General features: G+C 39.7%; 1 protein-coding gene across 3 annotated transcripts in view; it reads left to right on the top strand.

Annotated features, from left to right (window-relative positions):
- ppp2r2ba (protein phosphatase 2, regulatory subunit B, beta a) overlaps positions 1-19,742 on the top strand; it is a 79,455-nt gene that overhangs the window by 28,628 nt on the left and 31,085 nt on the right. Inside the window, exon 1 of one of the 3 annotated variants that reach the window (XM_051859636.1) lies at positions 16,013-16,585. The exons of the other annotated variants lie outside the window; for them this stretch is intronic. Within the exon in view, the coding sequence (XP_051715596.1) occupies positions 16,516-16,585 (70 nt within the window). The 5' untranslated portion in view covers positions 16,013-16,515. Of the gene's footprint in view, positions 1-16,012; positions 16,586-19,742 lie in introns of those variants that run through there. 3 annotated transcript variants of the gene reach the window in all.

Raw genomic sequence — 19,742 nt, 5'->3', positions numbered from 1 at the left:
GCAGGATGGAAGGGCACTGTACGAATATGTCTAATTCCATTCCGCTTGACAAATTCTTGAAACAGCTCTCCCGTAAAGGTCGGTCCATTATCAGTTACAACTACATAAGGCAGTCCATGTATTGAAAACACTTGACACAGTGTGTCAGTTGTCATGGCAGCTGTAATGTTTTTCAAGATGTGTGCTTCCAGCCACTTGGTGCGGGCATCCACCATGACCAAGAACATCAGACCCATGAAAAGACTCGCAAAATCCAAGTGCAACCTGGACCAAGGCCTGTCAGGCCACTGCCAGGGCTGAAGAGAAACTGGTGGGGGAATTTTCTGGTTTTCTTGGCACTCCTTGCAGTGTTGGACCTTGTTTTTGAGATCTTGATTCATATTTGGCCACCAGACGTATGCCCTCACTAAGCTTTTCATGTAGGATGGGCTATGTGGACCTCCTGTAACACTCTGGCCTGTCCTGGCAGAGGTGCCAGCACCCTTGAACAACCAGTCGGCCTTCACCATCGGCCATGCGGAGGACGACACCAGCCCTACTCTTGACCCAGAGCCCAGTCAGCCTTCACCCTGACCAAAGAGGGTCTGAATGAGTTTCACTCAAGATAAACATTGAATAGGAACAGGTCTCCTCTTGTTCAGTTGAAGCTTGGCCATAAACTTTGAAATAGAGTCTCCAGACTTGTGAAAATGGCTGTGGAACTTAAAACGCTGCAGTCACTGAAGGTTTAGGGCTGTGGTGGTTCTGGACCAGGTCAATTAAATCTTTGTAAGCCAACTTCTGTGGTGTTGCTGAGTTCCTCATGAGCTTTGGTCCGCATACACTTAACAAGATAGAGCGCTTCTTATTTTCGTCCATGATCTCATTTGTGGCGAAGAAATGCTCCAGACACTCTGTATACTCCAGCTTTCATACGGAATGCTTCTTTGATGCCTTAAATACAGGACGATTCAGTATTATACGAAAAAGTTGGCAACCCTTCTCACAACTGATAAATTACACACAAGCTGTTTCTCAATATGTGTTATTTTTTTGTACTTGTGTTCTTGTGGACTTGTGAAACGTCATCAGTCACTGCCCAAGTACTGTTCCAGTACAAAGTTCACATATAATCAAGTACAGTTCAAATCCCTAGATGTGTTTTTGCTCCCCCCTTTTATCGAGGATGCATTGAGAGGTGACTTGTGCGGACTTGGGACAACCAGGTATCCCAGAATGCATCTCGCACCAACCAGCAAGTGAAACAGCGGGGAAGAATACTCTTTTAAAAGAGTTTTAAAACTTATTTAAAAAGTACTACTGTTATTGTTTCACAAAATGTAGTTTTGAGAGTTTTTCAAGTGAGAATGTAGTTTAAAGCTCACGTCTGTAGTTTATTTATAAAGATGGTGCCTATTTGAAAATTTTATCTGACGTTTTAGGAGTTGTGAGATCCAGGTGATCACCGGGCACTCCGCCTGAACAGTACCCACCGAGACCAGCTTTACCTCGGCTAGTCCTTCTGACATTTGCTGCTGGCTCTGATGTCTCTGTAGTGGTTAAACATGAGATATAATTTGTCTTGTGTATATCTAATGGGTAATCTTTGATCTCATGATTCTATCATTTGTTCCTGGGCAAATCATTTTGCCTGAGGGCAAAGTGAAGTTTCATAACTTTATATATTTATTTAACTTTACCGTTGTAATAGAGCGATGACTTTGTACGTTTGACCGAATTGTTTGCTTGTCTTTATTTCTTATTGTATATCTTCTTTTACTTTATACTTATATTTTTATAATGGCTATTACTGATAATTAAAACTGACATTTAACAAAAAGGGGCAGGGTTATGTTTTGTCATATTTTATTTTATTATACAGGTACATACAGTGAAGATAATCAGAGTAGCCTACATATGCACATATTGCCTGAACCACATATTAATGTTTAATATTTTTAAAAAGTAAACGAAAAGAGGCAGGGTTGTGTTTTATATTTGGTTTTGTTAAATATACATGTTTTATTGTAGCCTAAATGTATATGTATATGTATAGCCTACAGAGACAACCGGAGTAGCCAGAGCGAGCTGAGTGACGCTATCAAGAACGCTGCTGTTCCATTTGTGGAATTACTGGACTTGAATCCTCCTGTCCTTGGAAGTTCATTCTCCTGAGTCGAACTTGGCAAGTCCGAACTACCAAGGACGCAAGTCCGAACGTTGGTTACTTTGTATTGAGAAACGCCTGCAGTCTGTGTGTGATCAAAACCATGCAGCAGTATAATGAACAGTATTATTGGGTCATTGTATTGATGTGACCTTCACAGTAATCAATAATAGCTTGGTTGAAATACTTAAAAGGTGCTTTACAAAGGAATTATTATTAATCATATTATTTAACTGTTTTCTTACGTGATGCTTATTTATTACAGGGGAGGATAGGGTTTGTTGTCATACTTTATACTCCAGAAAATATTTCTTCACCTGGCTACTGTAACGGTTATATTCTGTTATGTTCTGTTTTGGTTTAGTTTAATTGTGTTTTAGTTCTGTTTTCCCTGTTCCTGTTTGCCTGTGTGACCTAGTTTCCTAGTGTGTGCCAGTTTGTTCCCTTGATTAATGATTTCGTTCACCTGTTGATTAACTCATTTAGTCTGTGTATATACAGTGCATCCAGAAAGTATTCACAGCGCTTCACTTTTTCCACATTTTGTTATGTTACAGCCTTATTCCAAAATGGAATAAATTAATTATTTTCCTCAAAATTCTACAAACAATAGCCCATAATGATAGCATGAAAGAAGTTTGTTTGAAATCTTTGCAAATTTATAAAAAATAAAAAACGAAAATATCACATGTACATAAGTATTCACAGCCTTTGCTCAATACTTTGTTGAAGCAACTTTGGTACCAATTACAGCCTCAAGTCTTTTTGAGTATGATGCTACGAGCTTGGTACACCTGTTTTTGGGCAGTTTCTCCCATTCTTCTTTGCAGGACCTCTCAAGCTCCATCAGGTTGGATGGGGAGCGTCGGTGCACATCCATTTTCAGATCTCTCCAGAGATGTTCAATCGGGTTCAAGTCTGGGCTCTGGCTGGACCACTCAAGGACATTCACAGAGTTGTCCTGTAGCCACTACTTTGTTATCTTGGCTGTGTGATTAGGGTCGTTGTCCTGTTGAAAGATGAACCTTCGCCCCAGTCTGGTTTCGCAGGTATTCATCAAGGATGTCTCTGTACATTGCTGCATTCATCTTTCCCTTGATCCTGACTAGTCTCCCAGTTCCTGCCGCTGAAAAACATCCCCACAGCATGATTCTGCCACCACCATGCTTCACTGTAGGGATGTATTGGCCAGGTGATGAGCGGTGCCTGGTTTCTTCCAGACATGACGCTTGCTATTCAGGCCAAAGAGTTCAATCTTTGTTTCATCATACCAGAGAATTCTGTTTCTCATGGTCTGAGAGTCCTTCAGGTGCCTTTTGGCAAACTCCAGGCAGGCTGTCATGTGCCCTTTACTGAGAAGTGGCTTGATTGGTGGAGTGCTGCAGAGATGGCTGTTCTTCTGGAAGGTTCTCCTCTCTCCACAGAGAAATGCTGGAGCTCTGTCAGAGTGACCATCAGGTTCTTGGTCACCTCCCTGACTAAGGCCCTTCTCACCCGATTGCTCAGTTTGGCCGGGTGGTTTGCTCTAGGAAGAGTCCTGGTGGTTCCAAACCATTCATAGATGATGGAGGCCACTGTGCTCATTGGGACCTTCAATGCTGCAGAAATTTTTCTGTACCTTTCCCCAGATCTGTGCCTCGATACAATCCTGTCTCGGAGGTCTATAGACAATTCCTTGGACTTCATGGCTTGGTTTGTGCTCTGACATGCACTGTTAACTGTGGGACCTTATATAGACAGGTGTGTGCCTTTCCAAATAATGTCCAATCAAATGAATTTACCACAGGTGGACTCCAATCAAGTTGTAGAAACATCTCAAGGATGATCAGTGGAAACAGGATGCACCTGAGCTCAATTTTGAGTGTCATGGCAAAGGCTGTGAATACTTATGTACATGTGATGTAGGATTTCAAACAAGATTTCAAACAAACTTCTTTCAAAGTTTTCTTCTTTCTTCTGTCATTATGGGGTATTGTTTATAGAATTTTGAGGAAAATAATGAATTTAATCCATTTTGAAATAAGGCTGTAACAGAACAAAATGTGGAAAAAGTGAAGCGCTGTGAATACTTTCCGGATGCATTGTATGCTCCCTTTTTTTCAGATCTTTTTCTGGAGTTGTCTTGGTTAAGTGGATGTTTCCTGAGATTTCCTGTGGATTTTTGGATTAAAGACGGTTTTCTTGAATTATTCTTGTTGTGCGCTTCATTGTACCACAGCCATGTGAGAGAAGACCAGACCTAAAAAGTAAGGTTTATTTGCAGAGTTTTCTTTCCCCTTTTTGTTTTCTTTGCCAGCCAGTCGGCGTTCACCATCGGCCATGCGGAGGACAACACCAGCCCCACTCTTGACCCAGAGCCCAGTCAGCCTTCACCATGACGGATGGAACAGATGCCTATGCCCACCACAGACACAGAGCCCCCTGGTTCCACCCAGCTCAGAGTCTCCTGTGTCCCCACTGGTTCCGTTCAGCTCAAAATCGACAGAGATCCCTCCCAGCCTCCCTCTCCTGCCTCCTCTACCAAAGCCAGCCAGTTCCTCAGCCCTGCCACCACTGATTCCTTTCAGTTCTTTGGCTCATCCTCAGTTGGCTCCCTGCAGTGTTGCGGATCCACCTCGGTTCTTCCAGTCCCAGCTCCATCTAGGCATTAGGATCCCCCGTCTCTGCCTCCAGCCACTGAGCCCCGGACTCTACTTTGGTCCTCTGACCCATCGGCTTCGCCTTGGCTCCATGCTCCCTCATGTCCACCATGCACCATCATCCCACCAGTTCCGCCGGGCTCCCTCGTACCCCCATCTTCGCCTTGGTCAGGCTTCGCCCTGGTTCCACCACGGGTTCGATTCTCAATATCAGCAGGAAATGACTGAGGCTGAATGCATAGGACAAATTCCGAGTATGGGTTACCATGGCCTTCACATGTCACTTTCACTTTGTGTTCCTGCCATTAAATAAATATTTCATTACTTATCAGCAAACTTGATAAATATACAGAAATATCAAACCATTGTTTTTGATATTCATATTCAAAAAAATATATCAAATTAATTTATATTCTATATGAAAAACATATAAAAACGTGGCAACCTATTCCAACCTGACATAGTTTTAAATTTAGGTTAAAATCTTTCTTCATTATATAGTTAACTCTTGTTTGAATGATATTGAAATTTTAATTATTTCTTTTTCTAGAATTCATTTCATTAATCTAAATGTTGTCATAAATAAAGATTTTTTTTTTTTTTGGTCATACCACAACTCCATTGAGCTCCATTTCTTATGTGATTCATTTCAGTCAGTGTTTCTACGTAGAATGGTTCTGTCATCACACTATCAGACGGTAACCCTAGATCTGTGCCAGTGAGCAGGGAGAGTGAGGAAGACTATGGTCCTAAAGTGCCCCTGGGCACAGGAGCGTGAAAGGGGGGAAGGGGGTGTGAATACATGAGAGTGAGAGATTTGAAGACAGAGAGAGAGAGAGAGAGAGAGAGAGGATAGAGTGATTGAAGAAGACAGGCAGAGAAGGAGTGGGAAAACAGAGCGGGTGGCCCGTGTGGGGTTCTCGGTGGACAGCTTGGCATCCCCGCGGGGGAAGACTGCTGCAGTCTGCCTGTGATCAGTCCTGGCAGCTGCTCAGCCAAATGGGATTGTCCTGCAGATTAAGGGTCTGTGTTGGGGCAGAGGAGAGGGGAGGGGTCCGGAAGGGAGGGGAGGGGCTCTGGGCTGGGCAGGGCTGTGTAAAAACCCGCCAGTAACTCTAGTGGGGCTTGTTAGGGCTCTGGCAGAGCACAGTTGTTGAGACAGACTCAAGAGATCTAAACCCCTGTTCTCTCCCAGTCTCTATTAAAATATTCATCATTGGAGTAGAGTTATTCCAGTCATGCCAGACAGAAAAACCCTGGAGACTGACTGCCAACATGAAGAGCTATGCTTTTTACACCATAATTGGCTGACCGAAAAATACATCTTGTTGGTATAAAGCAGAGATGCTGGGTGATGGTGCAGCCATTGTAGATAATTACTACAGGCCACAATTAAATGATTACACATAATTACAATAATGGTGCAAATTTGGACATCATGCAGACATCGAAAAAAACATGTTCTAACCTACAAGCCTAGTTTAATCTCTTACCTATTTTTATTTCTTTTTTTTCCAGTGGCACAGGTTTTTAATGGTCACTGTGGGCCAATTATAAGTTTAGATGACAATATAAGAGACAGTAGTCTCAAATTGTCCTGAAATAAGCCACAAGGATGCTTGTATCTCCCTGTAGTTTAGATTGTATTTCTGTGCATGGAAATATTCTCAGCTAAATCTTAATGTGTTTAGCAAAATCATATTAAAATACTATTACTCTACATATGTAGTAAATCAGTTCCTCACCTAAAATAGGTCATTTCAGTGCTCATTCTTGCTTGGACGATTAACCTTCATGTTAGGCATGCTTGAACTGCATTAGAGCAGCTATAGTTTAAATTATGACGTTTAGATTTTTTAATGATCCAATTACACAGACAGCTGTTGTGCTGCATAGCAATGTTTTGTTCCATAAGCAGTTTCCTAGCAACTGGTATGATGGTAAAGGATTGAACAGCTATCTTCCTTTCAATCGCAACAACTGGGAATGGATGTGAAACGCTGTGTTTTCTGTATTATTATTCTGGGATTCACATTAATACATTCCCCTGAAAATGAGTGAAAATGGGTGTGTGTGTTACTGGGGCACAAACAATATTTACACAGGTCTTTTGAGATTAGCACACACTTGTTTGTATTTGCTCTCTTCCTTTCTCTCTTGGACTTTCTTGTTCTTTTAAATAAGCTCTATATATAATATGTACAATTTATATTCAGTTATATAAATATTAAGCAGCACAACTGTTTTCAACACTGATTATAACAAGAAATGTTTCTTGAGCACCAAATCAGCATCTTAGGCTGGCCACACACATGAAGATTTTAACCCTGATTTTGGGCCCGATTTGCAACTCCCAACAATTCGAGGCTTCTCGCAACCAATTTTTTGTCCAAAAATCCTCAATTGTGTGGTGTTATTACGATTATTTTACTGCTCCCAAATGCGTCGGAGCCCGCACGATCCAAACATGTTTGATATTTATGACTTTTGATCTGACTAAAGTCAGTCACTTGTCGCCACCTACTGGAAAGAAAGAGTCACCGAACAATCCCCACCATTAAAGGGTTAGTTCACTCAAAAATGAAAATTATGTAATTAATTACTCACCCTTGTGTCTTTCCACACCCGTAAGACCTTTGTTCATCTTCAGAACACACATTAAGATATTTTTCATAAAATCCGATGGCTCAGTGAGGCCTGCATTACCAGCAAAACAATTAACGCTTTCAATGTCCAGAAAGCTACTAAAAACATGTTTAAAACAGTTCATGTGACTACAGTGGTTTAACCATAATGTTATGAAGCGACAAGAATACTTTTTGTGCACCAAAATAACGACTTTATTTAACAATATCTAGTGATGGGCGATTTCAAAACACTGCTTCATGAATCTTCGAAGCTTTACGAATCTTTTGTTTTGAGTCAGTGGTTCGGAGCGTGTATCAAACTGCCAAAGTCACGCCCCCCAGTGGTGAACCACTGAAATTTCGAAACACTTATGACGTAACAGCCTCATTTACTGAAATCACGTGACTTTGTCAGTTTGATACACGCTCCGAACCACTGATTCGAAACAAAAGATTCGTAAAGCTTCTAAGCTTCATGAAGCGGTGTTTTGAAATGGCCCATCACTAGATATTGTTGAATAAAGTCGTTATTTTGTTATTTTGGTGCACAAAAAGTATTCTCGTCACTTCATAACATTAAGGTTAAACCACTGTAGCCACATAAACTGTTTAAATATGTTTTTAGTAGCTTTCTGGGCATTGAAAGTGTTAATTGTCTTGCTGGCAATGTCTTCATAAAATGTAAAAGTGTACTTTCTCTTTTATCTAATTAATCAAGCCATTATATTAATTATTTGTGTATGTGTAAATATTGTTGTGTAACTGACCTGTCTGTCTTATAAATAATCTACCCAGTATGCAAGTCTTTGTATCAGTGTGTTATACGCAATGATGGAGTGAGCTACTCAGTCTTTTAATTGGAATGGCTTCACATGTAAACTGGCCTGACAAAGGCGCTTGCCTCTGGGCTGGTTTTAAAACGTTCAGCCCAAACTATGCATCCATCTGGTTGTCTCTCCCAACCCCCATCTTTTTCTCTCGCTCCGTCTCTTTCACTCTCTTCTCATTCTCTTCCCATGATGATCTTATTTTCTTTGTTTATAACATTTGTCACCTCTGTCTACATTGATAAATGTCACAATTGGTTTATACTTCATATACTGTATATTCATGAAGCGAAGAAGTACATATTAGATATAAAGATCTCGTTGAGTCAGCTGCTCTGAAATGGATCTCAGTCAATATTGGTTAGTCTTTACAAGCACCTTCAACAGATGGACCCATTAAATTAAATACCCAATTTGTGTACTTGTGTACTATTTTATGACTTTTTTTGTATAAATAGTGCGAGTGGTGTGTTCACACTGAGAATTGAAAAAGTGCACTTTAAATATCCGGATGATGCACTTATTTAACCTAAAAAGGTTACTTCTTGCAGTCAACTATCAGGGGAGGAGCTAGAGCACAATAGTTTCCAGAAGTAAAAAAACATTCATTTTTCTCCATAAATAAACTGATTTTTAATGATAACTTATAAACCTTTAAAGCCCTTCTGTGAGCTACAAGGTTGTTAATCGATGGTGTTTGCTTCTGTTGAAGCTATCAGCCCACATTATTAACTTATTTTTAAAATAATTGTGTTTAACAGCAGAATTTGTGGCGAAAAACTACATTACCCATGACGCTGTACAGAAAATTTCACCAATTAGAGAGTTGCGACATGCAAAATGAGCCGAAACAGCTCTTCATCTCACTGCCATGAAGCACTGGGAATGACGTAATTGAGCATATACTCTCAAAATGCTTAAATATTATATATTTTACAATAAATTTAAATGTATTGTTTTTATATATACAATCAACATGTTTAAATGAGTAGTTTTATATTTCGCCATTGTTTTTAATTCGATTATGCTGTTTGCAATGCTTCATGGGATTGTAGTTCTTTCCCTCTCTGAAGCCTAGGTGCACAGGCTTGTACCTTTGTATTTTTGTCTGATTTTCAAATACTTTTTTGCTTCAAATCAAAATTTGTTACGTTATAACTCACCTTGTTTGATTAAGTTCATGGCTTATAGCGAAAGAATGGAAAAAATACATCCCGGAACCAACACTGCTGAAAAAGTTGGCGCACACTGTTGCACTCTGATGTTGAATGACAAAATAACCTTATTAAAATCGTACACTAGACTAGACAGTAGAGTCCATATAGTGTACACAGTGTGTCATTTGGGACACAACTCAAGTGTTTTATACCCCCTTTTTTTTTTTTTTTGAAAATCTATTTACTGAAAAAGCCACTAATCATAGCACAGAAGTAATCTTTTTCTGCAGGATGCATGATTGAGGATTAAGAATCAATAGCGATGTATTGATTAACCATTGTGAAATTACTATGACTGTTCTCTGTTACGGCTTCAGTGATTGGTCTGTAGCGCTGCAGGCTTTCAAGGACCGGCGTCCTCAGGCCAACACAATTACTGAACATCAGTGCAAGCAATTGGCCATGAAGATATCACAGCATTGTAATTATCTTCATGTTTTGTGTTGTAGCCTTGATGCACATCATTGCATGGGCTAAGCTGCAAGAGAAAGCCCCAGGCCTTGAGTGTTTTAAATAGCATCATACATCTCTGTGAGACCAGAGGTTTTCCAGGAGCACAGACATTTCTTTTGTGAGAGTATATATTGATCTTTTCATTTTTGATACTGCTGTTTTAGTTGTAATATGCGATTCAGGAAGCAAAGACCAAAACCGTCATTGTTCACAGAGTATAAACGCAGGGTGGAAGACAGTCTCAGGTGGCCTTGAAGAGACGTGCACAGGCAGGCAAGTACTAGAGCTTTTCTTAAAGGCCCGCTGAAGTGTCCTGGAACGCGCAGCATTATTCAATGTGTTGACGTAATTTCAACTGAAACAAGAAGACAGGGCGGGACATATCGAACAGCTCCGCCCCTTTTTTAAATAGCCAATAGCGTTTCGCTTATACCACCGCTCGGCCAGAGCCGTTAAACTCTGTAAAACCTCAGTTTTCTTCTAATCTCTAACCATTTCTCCTTCTAATGCCCTCTATATCACTTTAAAAGCATTCTGTGCAGAATTCAAATGGGTCCTATACCTTTTGTGATCTGAGCCGACTCGCGGTCTGTGGATATGATCCACTCTGCTCTCGTGTCTCTGGACCACAGCAGACTGTGCTGTTCGCACTGCAGCAGTTCACGTGACACTAACACGAAAACGGACTTCATTCGCGTCAATGGAAAGCATATTTACACTGTCTGCATCGTTCCCTATTCTCTATGTAGTGCATGTGTCATTCACCATATAGAAACTAGTGAATGTGTGAACAAATGACCGATTTCAGCCGCAGCCTCAGTGTCTCTTTATAGTGTAGGCGGGACTTCAGATTCTAGAGAGCATTTGATTGGACAGAAGATTTGACGAGAAGCTGAAGTGCGATGTGATGTCATGAAAATCAGTGATCCATTTTAGCAGAAGTGAGAGACAGTAAGTTTTGAATGCTTATATCTCCTAAATGCGAATTTTGTCATTGTTTTGGAACACACCAGCTTATTCACAACATTCACAATATATAACATATTCATACTAAAAGATAAAAAACTTACATTTTGATTTCAGGGGGACTTTAAAGGAATATTTGCCCAAAAAATGACAGTTTTGTTATCATTTACTCACCCTCATGTTGTTTCAAACTACATGATGTCATTTGTTGGGGAATTAATTTTTACACTTCCTGTTCCATAGAATCATATCTGTCATAGACCATATCTGTCAGACTCAAACTCAAAAAGGACAAACATTGAGTGAAATTATTTAGGGGAAAAAAAAGTTGTCTGTACAAATTGTGCATTACTTTGCAAATCTTCTGAAGTTGCATGATTGTTTTGTGTGATACTGACTGAAAAACTTCAAACATCATATACAGGTGCTGGTCATATAATTAGAATATCATCAAAAAGTTGATTTATTTCACTAATTCCATTCAAAAAGTGAAACTTGTATATTATATTCATTCATTACACACAGACTGATGTATTTCAAATGTTTATTTCTTTTAATTTTGATGATTATAACTGACAACTAAGGAAAATCCCAAATTCAGTATCTCAGAAAATTAGAATATTGTGAAAAGGTTCAATATTGAAGACACCTGGTGCCACACTCTAATCAGCTAATTAACTCAAAACACCTGCAAAGGCCTTTAAATGGTCTCTCAGTCTAGTTCTGTAGGCTACACAATCATGGGGAAGACTGCTGACTTGACAGTTGTCCAAAAGACAACCATTGACACCTTGCACAAGGAGGGCAAGACACAAAAGGTCATTGCAAAAGAGGCTGGCTGTTCACAGAGCTCTGTGTCCAAGCACATTAATAGAGAGGCGAAGGGAAGGAAAAGATGTGGTAGAAAAAAGTGTACAAGCAATAGGGATAACCGCACCCTGGAGAGGATTGTGAAACAAAACCCATTCAAAAATGTGGGAGAGTTTCACAAAGAGTGGACTGCAGCTGGAGTCAGTGCTTCAAGAACCACTACGCACAGACGTATGCAAGACATGGGTTTCAGCTGTCGCATTTCTTGTGTCAAGCCACTCTTGAACAACAGACAGCGTCAGAAGCGTCTCGCCTGGGCTAAAGACAAAAAGGACTGGACTGCTGCTGAGTGGTCCAAAGTTATGTTCTCTGATGAAAGTAAATTTTGCATTTCCTTTGGAAATCAGGGTCTCAGAGTCTGGAGGAAGAGAGGAGAGGCACACAATCCACGTTGCTTGAGGTCCAGTGTAAAGTTTCCACAGTCAGTGATGGTTTGAGATGCCATGTCATCTGCTGGTGTTGGTCCACTGTGTTTTCTGAGGTCCAAGGTCAACGCAGCCGTATACCAGGAAGTTTTAGAGCACTTCATGCTTCCTGCTGCTGACCAACTATTGTGAAGAGGAAGATGCGATATGCCAGACCCAACAATGCAGAAGAGCTGAAGGCCACTATCAGAGCAACCTGAGCTCTTATAACACCTGAGCAGTGCCACAGACTGATCGACTCCATGCCACGCCGCATTGCTGCAGTAATTCAGGCAAAAGGAGCCCCAACTAAGTATTGAGTGCTGTACATGCTCATACTTTTCATGTTCATACTTTTCGGTTGGCCAAGATTTCTAAAAATCTTTTCTTTGTATTGGTCTTAAGTAATATTCTAATTTTCTGAGATACTGAATTTGGGATTTTCCTTAGTTGTCAGTTATAATCATCAAAATTAAAAGAAATAAACATTTGAAATATATCAGTCTATATCAGTTCACTTTTTGAATGGAATTATTGAAATAAATCAACTTTTTGATGATATTCTAATTATATGACCAGCACCTGTACTTATTTAAATATAACTTACTAATATAATTGAAATTTTGGTAACACTTTATTTTACAGTGTCCTTGTTACACGTTACATGTAGTTACTATGGTAATTACTATAAATTGTGCATAATTACATGCAACTAACCTTAACCAAACCCTAATCCTAACCCTATAGTAAGTACATGTAGTTAAAGGGATAGTTCACCCAAAAATGAAAATTATCCCATGATTTACTCACCCTCAAGCCATCCTAGGTGTATATGACTATCTTCTCTCAGACGAACACAATTGGAGATATATTTGAAAATATCCTTGCTCCTTCAAGCTTTATAATGGTTGTGAATGGGGGGGGGGCACATTTTGAAGCAAAAATGAAATGAATGCATCCATAAAAAAAGTAATCCAAACGGCTCCAGCAGGTTAATAAAGGCCTTTTGAAGCGAAGCGATGCATTTTTGTCAGAAAAATATCCATATTTAAAACTTTATAAATTCAAATATCTAGCTTCTGGCAGACGACCGTACGCATACTGTGCAAGTCGACTTGCGCCAAATGAGTTCAAACAAATAAGGATGGGCAACAAACTCAAGCTCCTCTTCACTTGTATGAAAATCATCCTCTGACATTTCTCTTTAAAATTTCTCGTTTTAGATGTCTAATTCGCAACCAGGGTTTTGTTTTGCTCTATCCTCTGCGCTTCCGCGTTCATCATTACGTCGGGTCAGAGGTTGCTCTTCCACCGCAAATCGAGGCGTACGGCCGTCTGTCGGAAGCTAGTTATTATAGTTAATGAAGTTTTAAATATAGATATTCTTCTTTCATAACCCCATCGCTTCACTTCAAAAGGCCTTTATTAACCCACTGGAGCCGTATTTTTTTTTTTGCTCCCCCCAATTCACAACCATTATAAAGCTTGGAAGAGCCAGGATATTTTTAAATATATCTCTGATTGTGTTTGTCTGAAAGAAAATAGTCATATACACCTAGGATGGCTTGAGGGTGAATAAATCATGCGATAGTTTCCATTTTTGTGTGAACTAACCCTTTAATTATTATTACTCAGTACTTAAATCTATAATTACACTGTAACATAAACACGGACACCTAAGAGAATGAGTAAATATAACACAATTTCATTTTTTGGTGTACTATTTCTTTAAGTCAGTGCTAGAGAGGAATGGAAAGTCAGAACGGCAGGACTTTAATTAAAGCACCACCATTGATCTCAAAGCAGACTGCTGATGCTGTTGGCAATGCGCAGCTCTCATTCTAATTATACTGTGTAAAACAGTCTGCCCCACTCGACTGTCTCCCTCTTTTTTTATTAATGCATCTCTGCATCTCCGTCTTTCCCTCCATATCCCTCGCCCCCTCTCTCCCTCTGACTGACAGATAGCTGCTCTCCCTGTTGATCTTTAAAAGATGCCAACTGGAATTTGTCATCGTCCTGGTCCTCCCTCTCCCCTGACAGAAAATCATTGATTTTTGTCGCCCTGTTGGAATAATGATAAGGATTGCTGTCGGGGGAGAGGAACGGCATGCAGGTTTTGGGCTTTGGGCTTAGATGCTTCAGACACATTCAGTGGGGTGGAAAGGTTTGAAAATCACATGAAAACAGGTGCAATGCAATATGCCTGATTACAGCTCACCCAGAGATGCTGCACACATGCATTATAATGGAAACTAATGGGTGATTAAGTGGAAAATGGCATGTGATGATGGACTATATTTATGAAATTGTCTGAAAGGGCCAATAGACAGATTTTATCGGTAAATTGGCTTTTGGAATTAAATGCCTGGTGCATTTAGGATCCTCTTCAGATTTTTTATGCCTGTGTTTTGGTTTTGAATTTCAAAGCAGATTTGTTTTAGACACTGGCATCAGGTAAATTACAGTGAAAAATATGCTTAAAGACAGAATGGGAGTAGCAGGGCAAAGTCCCTGCAGAGATTCATATTAAAATCAGCATGTAAATCAAATCTATCCAAAATGAACGCGCCAGCGGCTGGGCTTTAATCGAATTAATCATCGTCTGGTCTGCACACTTAAGGAGAATGAGACCCTAAAGGGATCTGACTAGAAACCAGTGTGACAGATTTGTGAATCCTCTGTTCATGTACCACTTATCCAAATCAAATGGATTGTTTTCACATTTGAAAACAAACTAGATTTGTATTTCCTCAAGGAAATATCAGTGATTCAGGGCAGCCAAAGAATAGTGTTGAAAGTAACAGCAGAAAGTATGATACATGGGGCAACTTTTCGAGCAATGTTGCCGAGTGATGTTGTTTGGGCACTTTCCCATTGAGAATGGGCAACAAATCTCTCTCTTATACTTTGGATTGAAATTTGTTGCCTCTTCTCAATAGGAAAGCGCCCAAGCAACATCGCTCGGCAACATTGCCCTGAAACATTGCCCAAAAAGTTGCCCTGTGTATCATCACCTTAAGAAAGCAAGGGAGAGGGAGATTTAATGGTAAAATGCTAATATATATTGTCAATATCTATAGTTTTTTTTATTTTAAATGCAAAGTGTAGGCCTAATTAGATCCTGTAACTTGCTGCCTTTACTTTTATGTTATTTTTTAGTTCTTTTTATGAATTTTTGTTGTTTTATAAAAATGTATAGTAATTTTAGAGACCAAAAATGTTTCCGGTTGATCTCACGAAACGTTTAGTCTTTTTTTTTTTCAGCAGCTAGCGTCATTAGCTAACAGTAGGCTAATGCATTCTAAAGACGTTTCCATCAAAACACTTTGTAATTTGTCTTTAAGACGTTTTAAACAAAAACTTTATGCTGTTAAATTTTTTGTGATATATCTGTTACATGTAAATCTATAATAAAATGGTAAATATTGACAGGACTTTTGTCAATGTACCGCCCGATACTGATCCAACAAAAACTGTTGCTATGGCTACCTCCTCAGGCGCATGCGCCTGTTCATGAGCGCCAAGGATTAGTGAAACGCTGTTTGTAAAAACTGTTGAAACGTAGATATAATTATGTTTAAAAATAGTATATAGGCCTACTTTAAAATTAACCTTGTTTTGATTTTTATATCGCTCGTCCCCAAAATTCGCGCTTTGCCATCAACTGACCTGTAAAAGTGCAGCCAGTGACATATATGTATAATTGTGTAAAATCAGTGGCAGTTATCGTGTTTACGTCATTCGTGGACTGACAGTCGCTGTGGTGGTCAGAGAACATTCGTATTGGCACGTGCTGTGATTTCAGCACTGGACAGCGCCTGTGTGAATGGGAGGAGCCCGTACTCAGGCAGAACTTCTAGAACGACAGAACCACATGAAACCACGAAACAGACTGTCCTCAGCAGCAAAGCAAGATCGAAAGACCGAGAGAGAGAGAGAGAGAGAGAGAGAGAGAGGTGGACGGATCGAGCGCTTGACGCATAACCCCGCCTCCTCGGCTCAGAAGGTGGAAATCCTGCCCTAGTTTACCACATTCAGCGCACCTCGTTTACCACGGTGCCAGGGTTCCTTACACCTTTACGTATTCGTTCTCCATTTATCTGCTTTTAAGATAGAAGAGCTTTTAAACGGATTCGCCAGTACACCTGTTTAAGAAGTGCTTCACATGCGTTAAGTATGAATTGCTGAGGGATTTTTTGCCAATCGAGCTCCAGCTGTATCACCCCGGGCATCAGATCATCCGTCACGTTCATGAGAGGGGCGACAGACAGCGCGATGGACCCACAAACCGCCTGCTGATGTTCAGGGTCCACGATGGATTCCTGCGTGTCTACTTCAGCATTCCCATATAACGGAATCATAAATGGAGGAGGAGAGTGACAGCCGCAAAATTAACAACAGCTTCCTTCGGGACCACAACTATGCAACCGAAGGTATTTGGAAAATCGAATTGAATTCGATTCTCACTTATATTAATGACGGTGGGGGTGGGGGACTTCTCTTCAAGACCCCTCCTGTATATGAATGTGTTGCATGAACATTGGGCGTTAGTGCTTGTTGGTGCATTGATGAATCTTAGACTTGGTGATCTGAAGTGTGCCCAGATACTTCTCCTTATGTTTTTATGGGCTTATGACTAAATATAGATCTTGCATTAGTCTGAGCTCTGGTTATAAGTGTTACTATGGGGCAGTGGCCATTGAGGTGTGACGTGTACAATGAGTCAGATATGACTGGCATAACAGAACACCGCAGACATTCGAGTGATTTTGCACATTTGGCAAAGTCGGCATTGAAAATAATAAAAAAAAAACATTTAATATAAGACAACAAATAACCCTAAATAATAATAAATTAAAAAAAAAAAACTCCCATATAACTTTTGCATTTGATATTGCTTTTAAGCAAGAAAATAAAATACTGTATTCATTATTCTTACTTTGGTGCTCTATGTTTCAGCCAATTCACAGTAAAGCTGCAACTCGGAGAAGGTATAATCCTCAGTTTCTTTAGGTTCCCATCTAATAATGTAAACCTGTATTAGAAATGCAGTGATGCAGAGATGTTATGGTTTGAAAAGTGAGGGTGTGTCTGAGAAGAGCTTTTTAAGATATAATATAATCTACATTAACAGTACATTGGAAGTTATGCATACTTTAGATTCACATGTGCTTGTAAATGCAATGACTCCATCTTCAGTCGGTTTTCCAGCCACGTTTAAAATGCAGGTGCAATTACCCTTGATAAACCTGGCACGTTTTATGCAAACACACTCCAGCACAGGTTTGAGGTGAACAATCTCCTATCATGTAGTGGAAAAGCAAGCTTTAGGCGTGGTGGTGGGCATCTTCCTGGGCAGTGATTAATGGCTGTGGGAGGTTTTGCAAAACAGACCTAATGAGCAGAATCAATCTGTAGCTGTTGGACTCCCATGCCCCTGGTTTCCTTGGTTTATGACCTGTCTTGTGCCCACCCCGGCTTTTCTGTAAATCACAGTAGCAGTGGAGCGTTTGCTCAGACGCACACACCATAAACCACACAGCGTCTTTCACTGACAAATGTGACTTTCTGCTAAGCATAATTATGGTGCATGTACAGTCTTCACAGGAGTGTGTCTGACTGCATTCTGTTTGTATTGAGATTGGTACCTGCAATCATAAGCAGTTTGTGTTAATCACTGGCAGTTTGGAATTTGTCTCGCACAATATATATAAATTAGGTTTAAAAGACCATCTCAAAGCATACATTTTGGACCCTGCCAGTTCTCTTTGCAGTATATGAGGCTTCACCCATCATTCTAAAATCTGTCCTAATTACACAGATTCACAGCTGGTGCTTTAGAGTTGCATGGCTATGGGTACAAGCCAGGATGTAACCAAGTATTCAAGATTGGGGAGGACCAAAGGTTCTTGCAATTGAAAAACCCATATTGATTGACCATTATTCTGAATAAATGAGGATGCAAATCCCTTACAATGACTGTTCTGACATGCACAAGAATATTAACTGAAATTTGGTAATATTACAATGATCAGTGAGTGTCATTTTAACATATTAACCTATTAATTTATATGTCCAAACAAAAGTGATTCTGGGTGATTTTAGATTCAGACAGAAAAGTCAAACTATTTTTGAGAGAAGACTCATAAACTTGCTAGAAATTTTAAAAACATCCTGGCCTACATTTAGAAAATTTACGTGCTCTTGTGTTTTACTGTTTAGAACATAAATGAGAAGTTATGAGTTGATCAAGTTACTGACCAAAATGACAAGAACGCATGAAAGAACATATCCAGTATTTTCAGAAAAAAAAAAAAAGTGCACATTCTGATTACATATATTACAATAGCTGAAGAGCATGCAAAAGCCTTTTCCACTCTTAGTTGTTTGGGGTGCCAAAGTCACATGATTTCAGTAAATGAGGCTTCGTTTACGCGATCCGAACCACTGATCTGAAGCAGTGTTTTGAAATCGACCATCACTAGATATTGTTGAAAAGTCATTATTTTCTACAAAAAGTATTCTCGTCGCTTTATAATATTAAGGTAGAACCACTGTACTCACATGAACTGTTTTAAATATGTCTTTAGTACCTTTATGGATCCTGAGAGGTTCAGTGACATTGCTGGCAACAGAGGCCTCACTAAGCCATCGGATTTCATCAAAAATATCTTAATTTTTTTTCCGAACATGAACGAAGGTCTTATGGGTGTAGAACGACATGAGGGTGAGTAATAAATTACATAATTTTCATTTTTGGGTGAACTAACCCTTTAAAATGTTAAAAGAAACTAATGGTTCTTTTAAGAACCCAAAGTGATTATTCAATGGCATTGACGTGAAAACCTCCTTTTGGATCCTTTATTTTTAAGAGTGTACAGAAAAAGGAAATTACTAGACTATGGATCTTAATCGTAAAATGATGTGCATGTAAAAATGGTTATTGTCTGTGGTTTTTACAGTCCTGGCTTTAAGTATTCCTCGCTTTTGGCACTGAACAACTCTTGCTATCATTTTTCTGTCTTTATTTAAAACAGACAGCATTGTTTCATATTTTATCTGCCACTCCCAAAATCCTGCACAAATCTGTTTGCATCTAATTGTTACAATCTAGGTTGCTCTAGTCTAGACTGAATAAACGTGTCGTTCACCCTGCCCCCCTCACCGCTATGTGCATACCCATACTGCCTTGCCCACGTGATGCAGTAGATGATGGTGGTATTTCCCCACTGCAGACATCCTCAGAGGCGTAATTGAGGTCCAGGGTTACTCTCGCTCCGTGTTTCTCTCCCGCAGGCTGTGATAGACAGAGTTCAATAAAGCAGCACTATAGACCTTATGTAGCCCCGCCCCTTTTCAGTGCTGTGCTTGTTGTGTTCTGTTTTTCTAGTTTGTATTTTCACAGCATGAAAGTAAGATCTTACGGATTAACGAATAAACCGCTCGTTTCTTATGACATCTGCTTCAAACATTACAATGCTCATGATAACTTCCGTTAACTGTACAACAAGTAAATCAACTTCACCAGCTAATTACTCTTCGACAGTGATACCATAGAAATATACAGGAATAAAACAGAAGTTAAAATAC

Source organism: Ctenopharyngodon idella, chromosome 14 (assembly GCF_019924925.1).
Source record: "Ctenopharyngodon idella isolate HZGC_01 chromosome 14, HZGC01, whole genome shotgun sequence".
Taxonomy (NCBI): Eukaryota; Metazoa; Chordata; class Actinopteri; order Cypriniformes; family Xenocyprididae; genus Ctenopharyngodon; species Ctenopharyngodon idella.
Note: the sequence above shows the minus strand (reverse complement) of the source record. Positions and strands in the feature narration are given on the sequence as shown.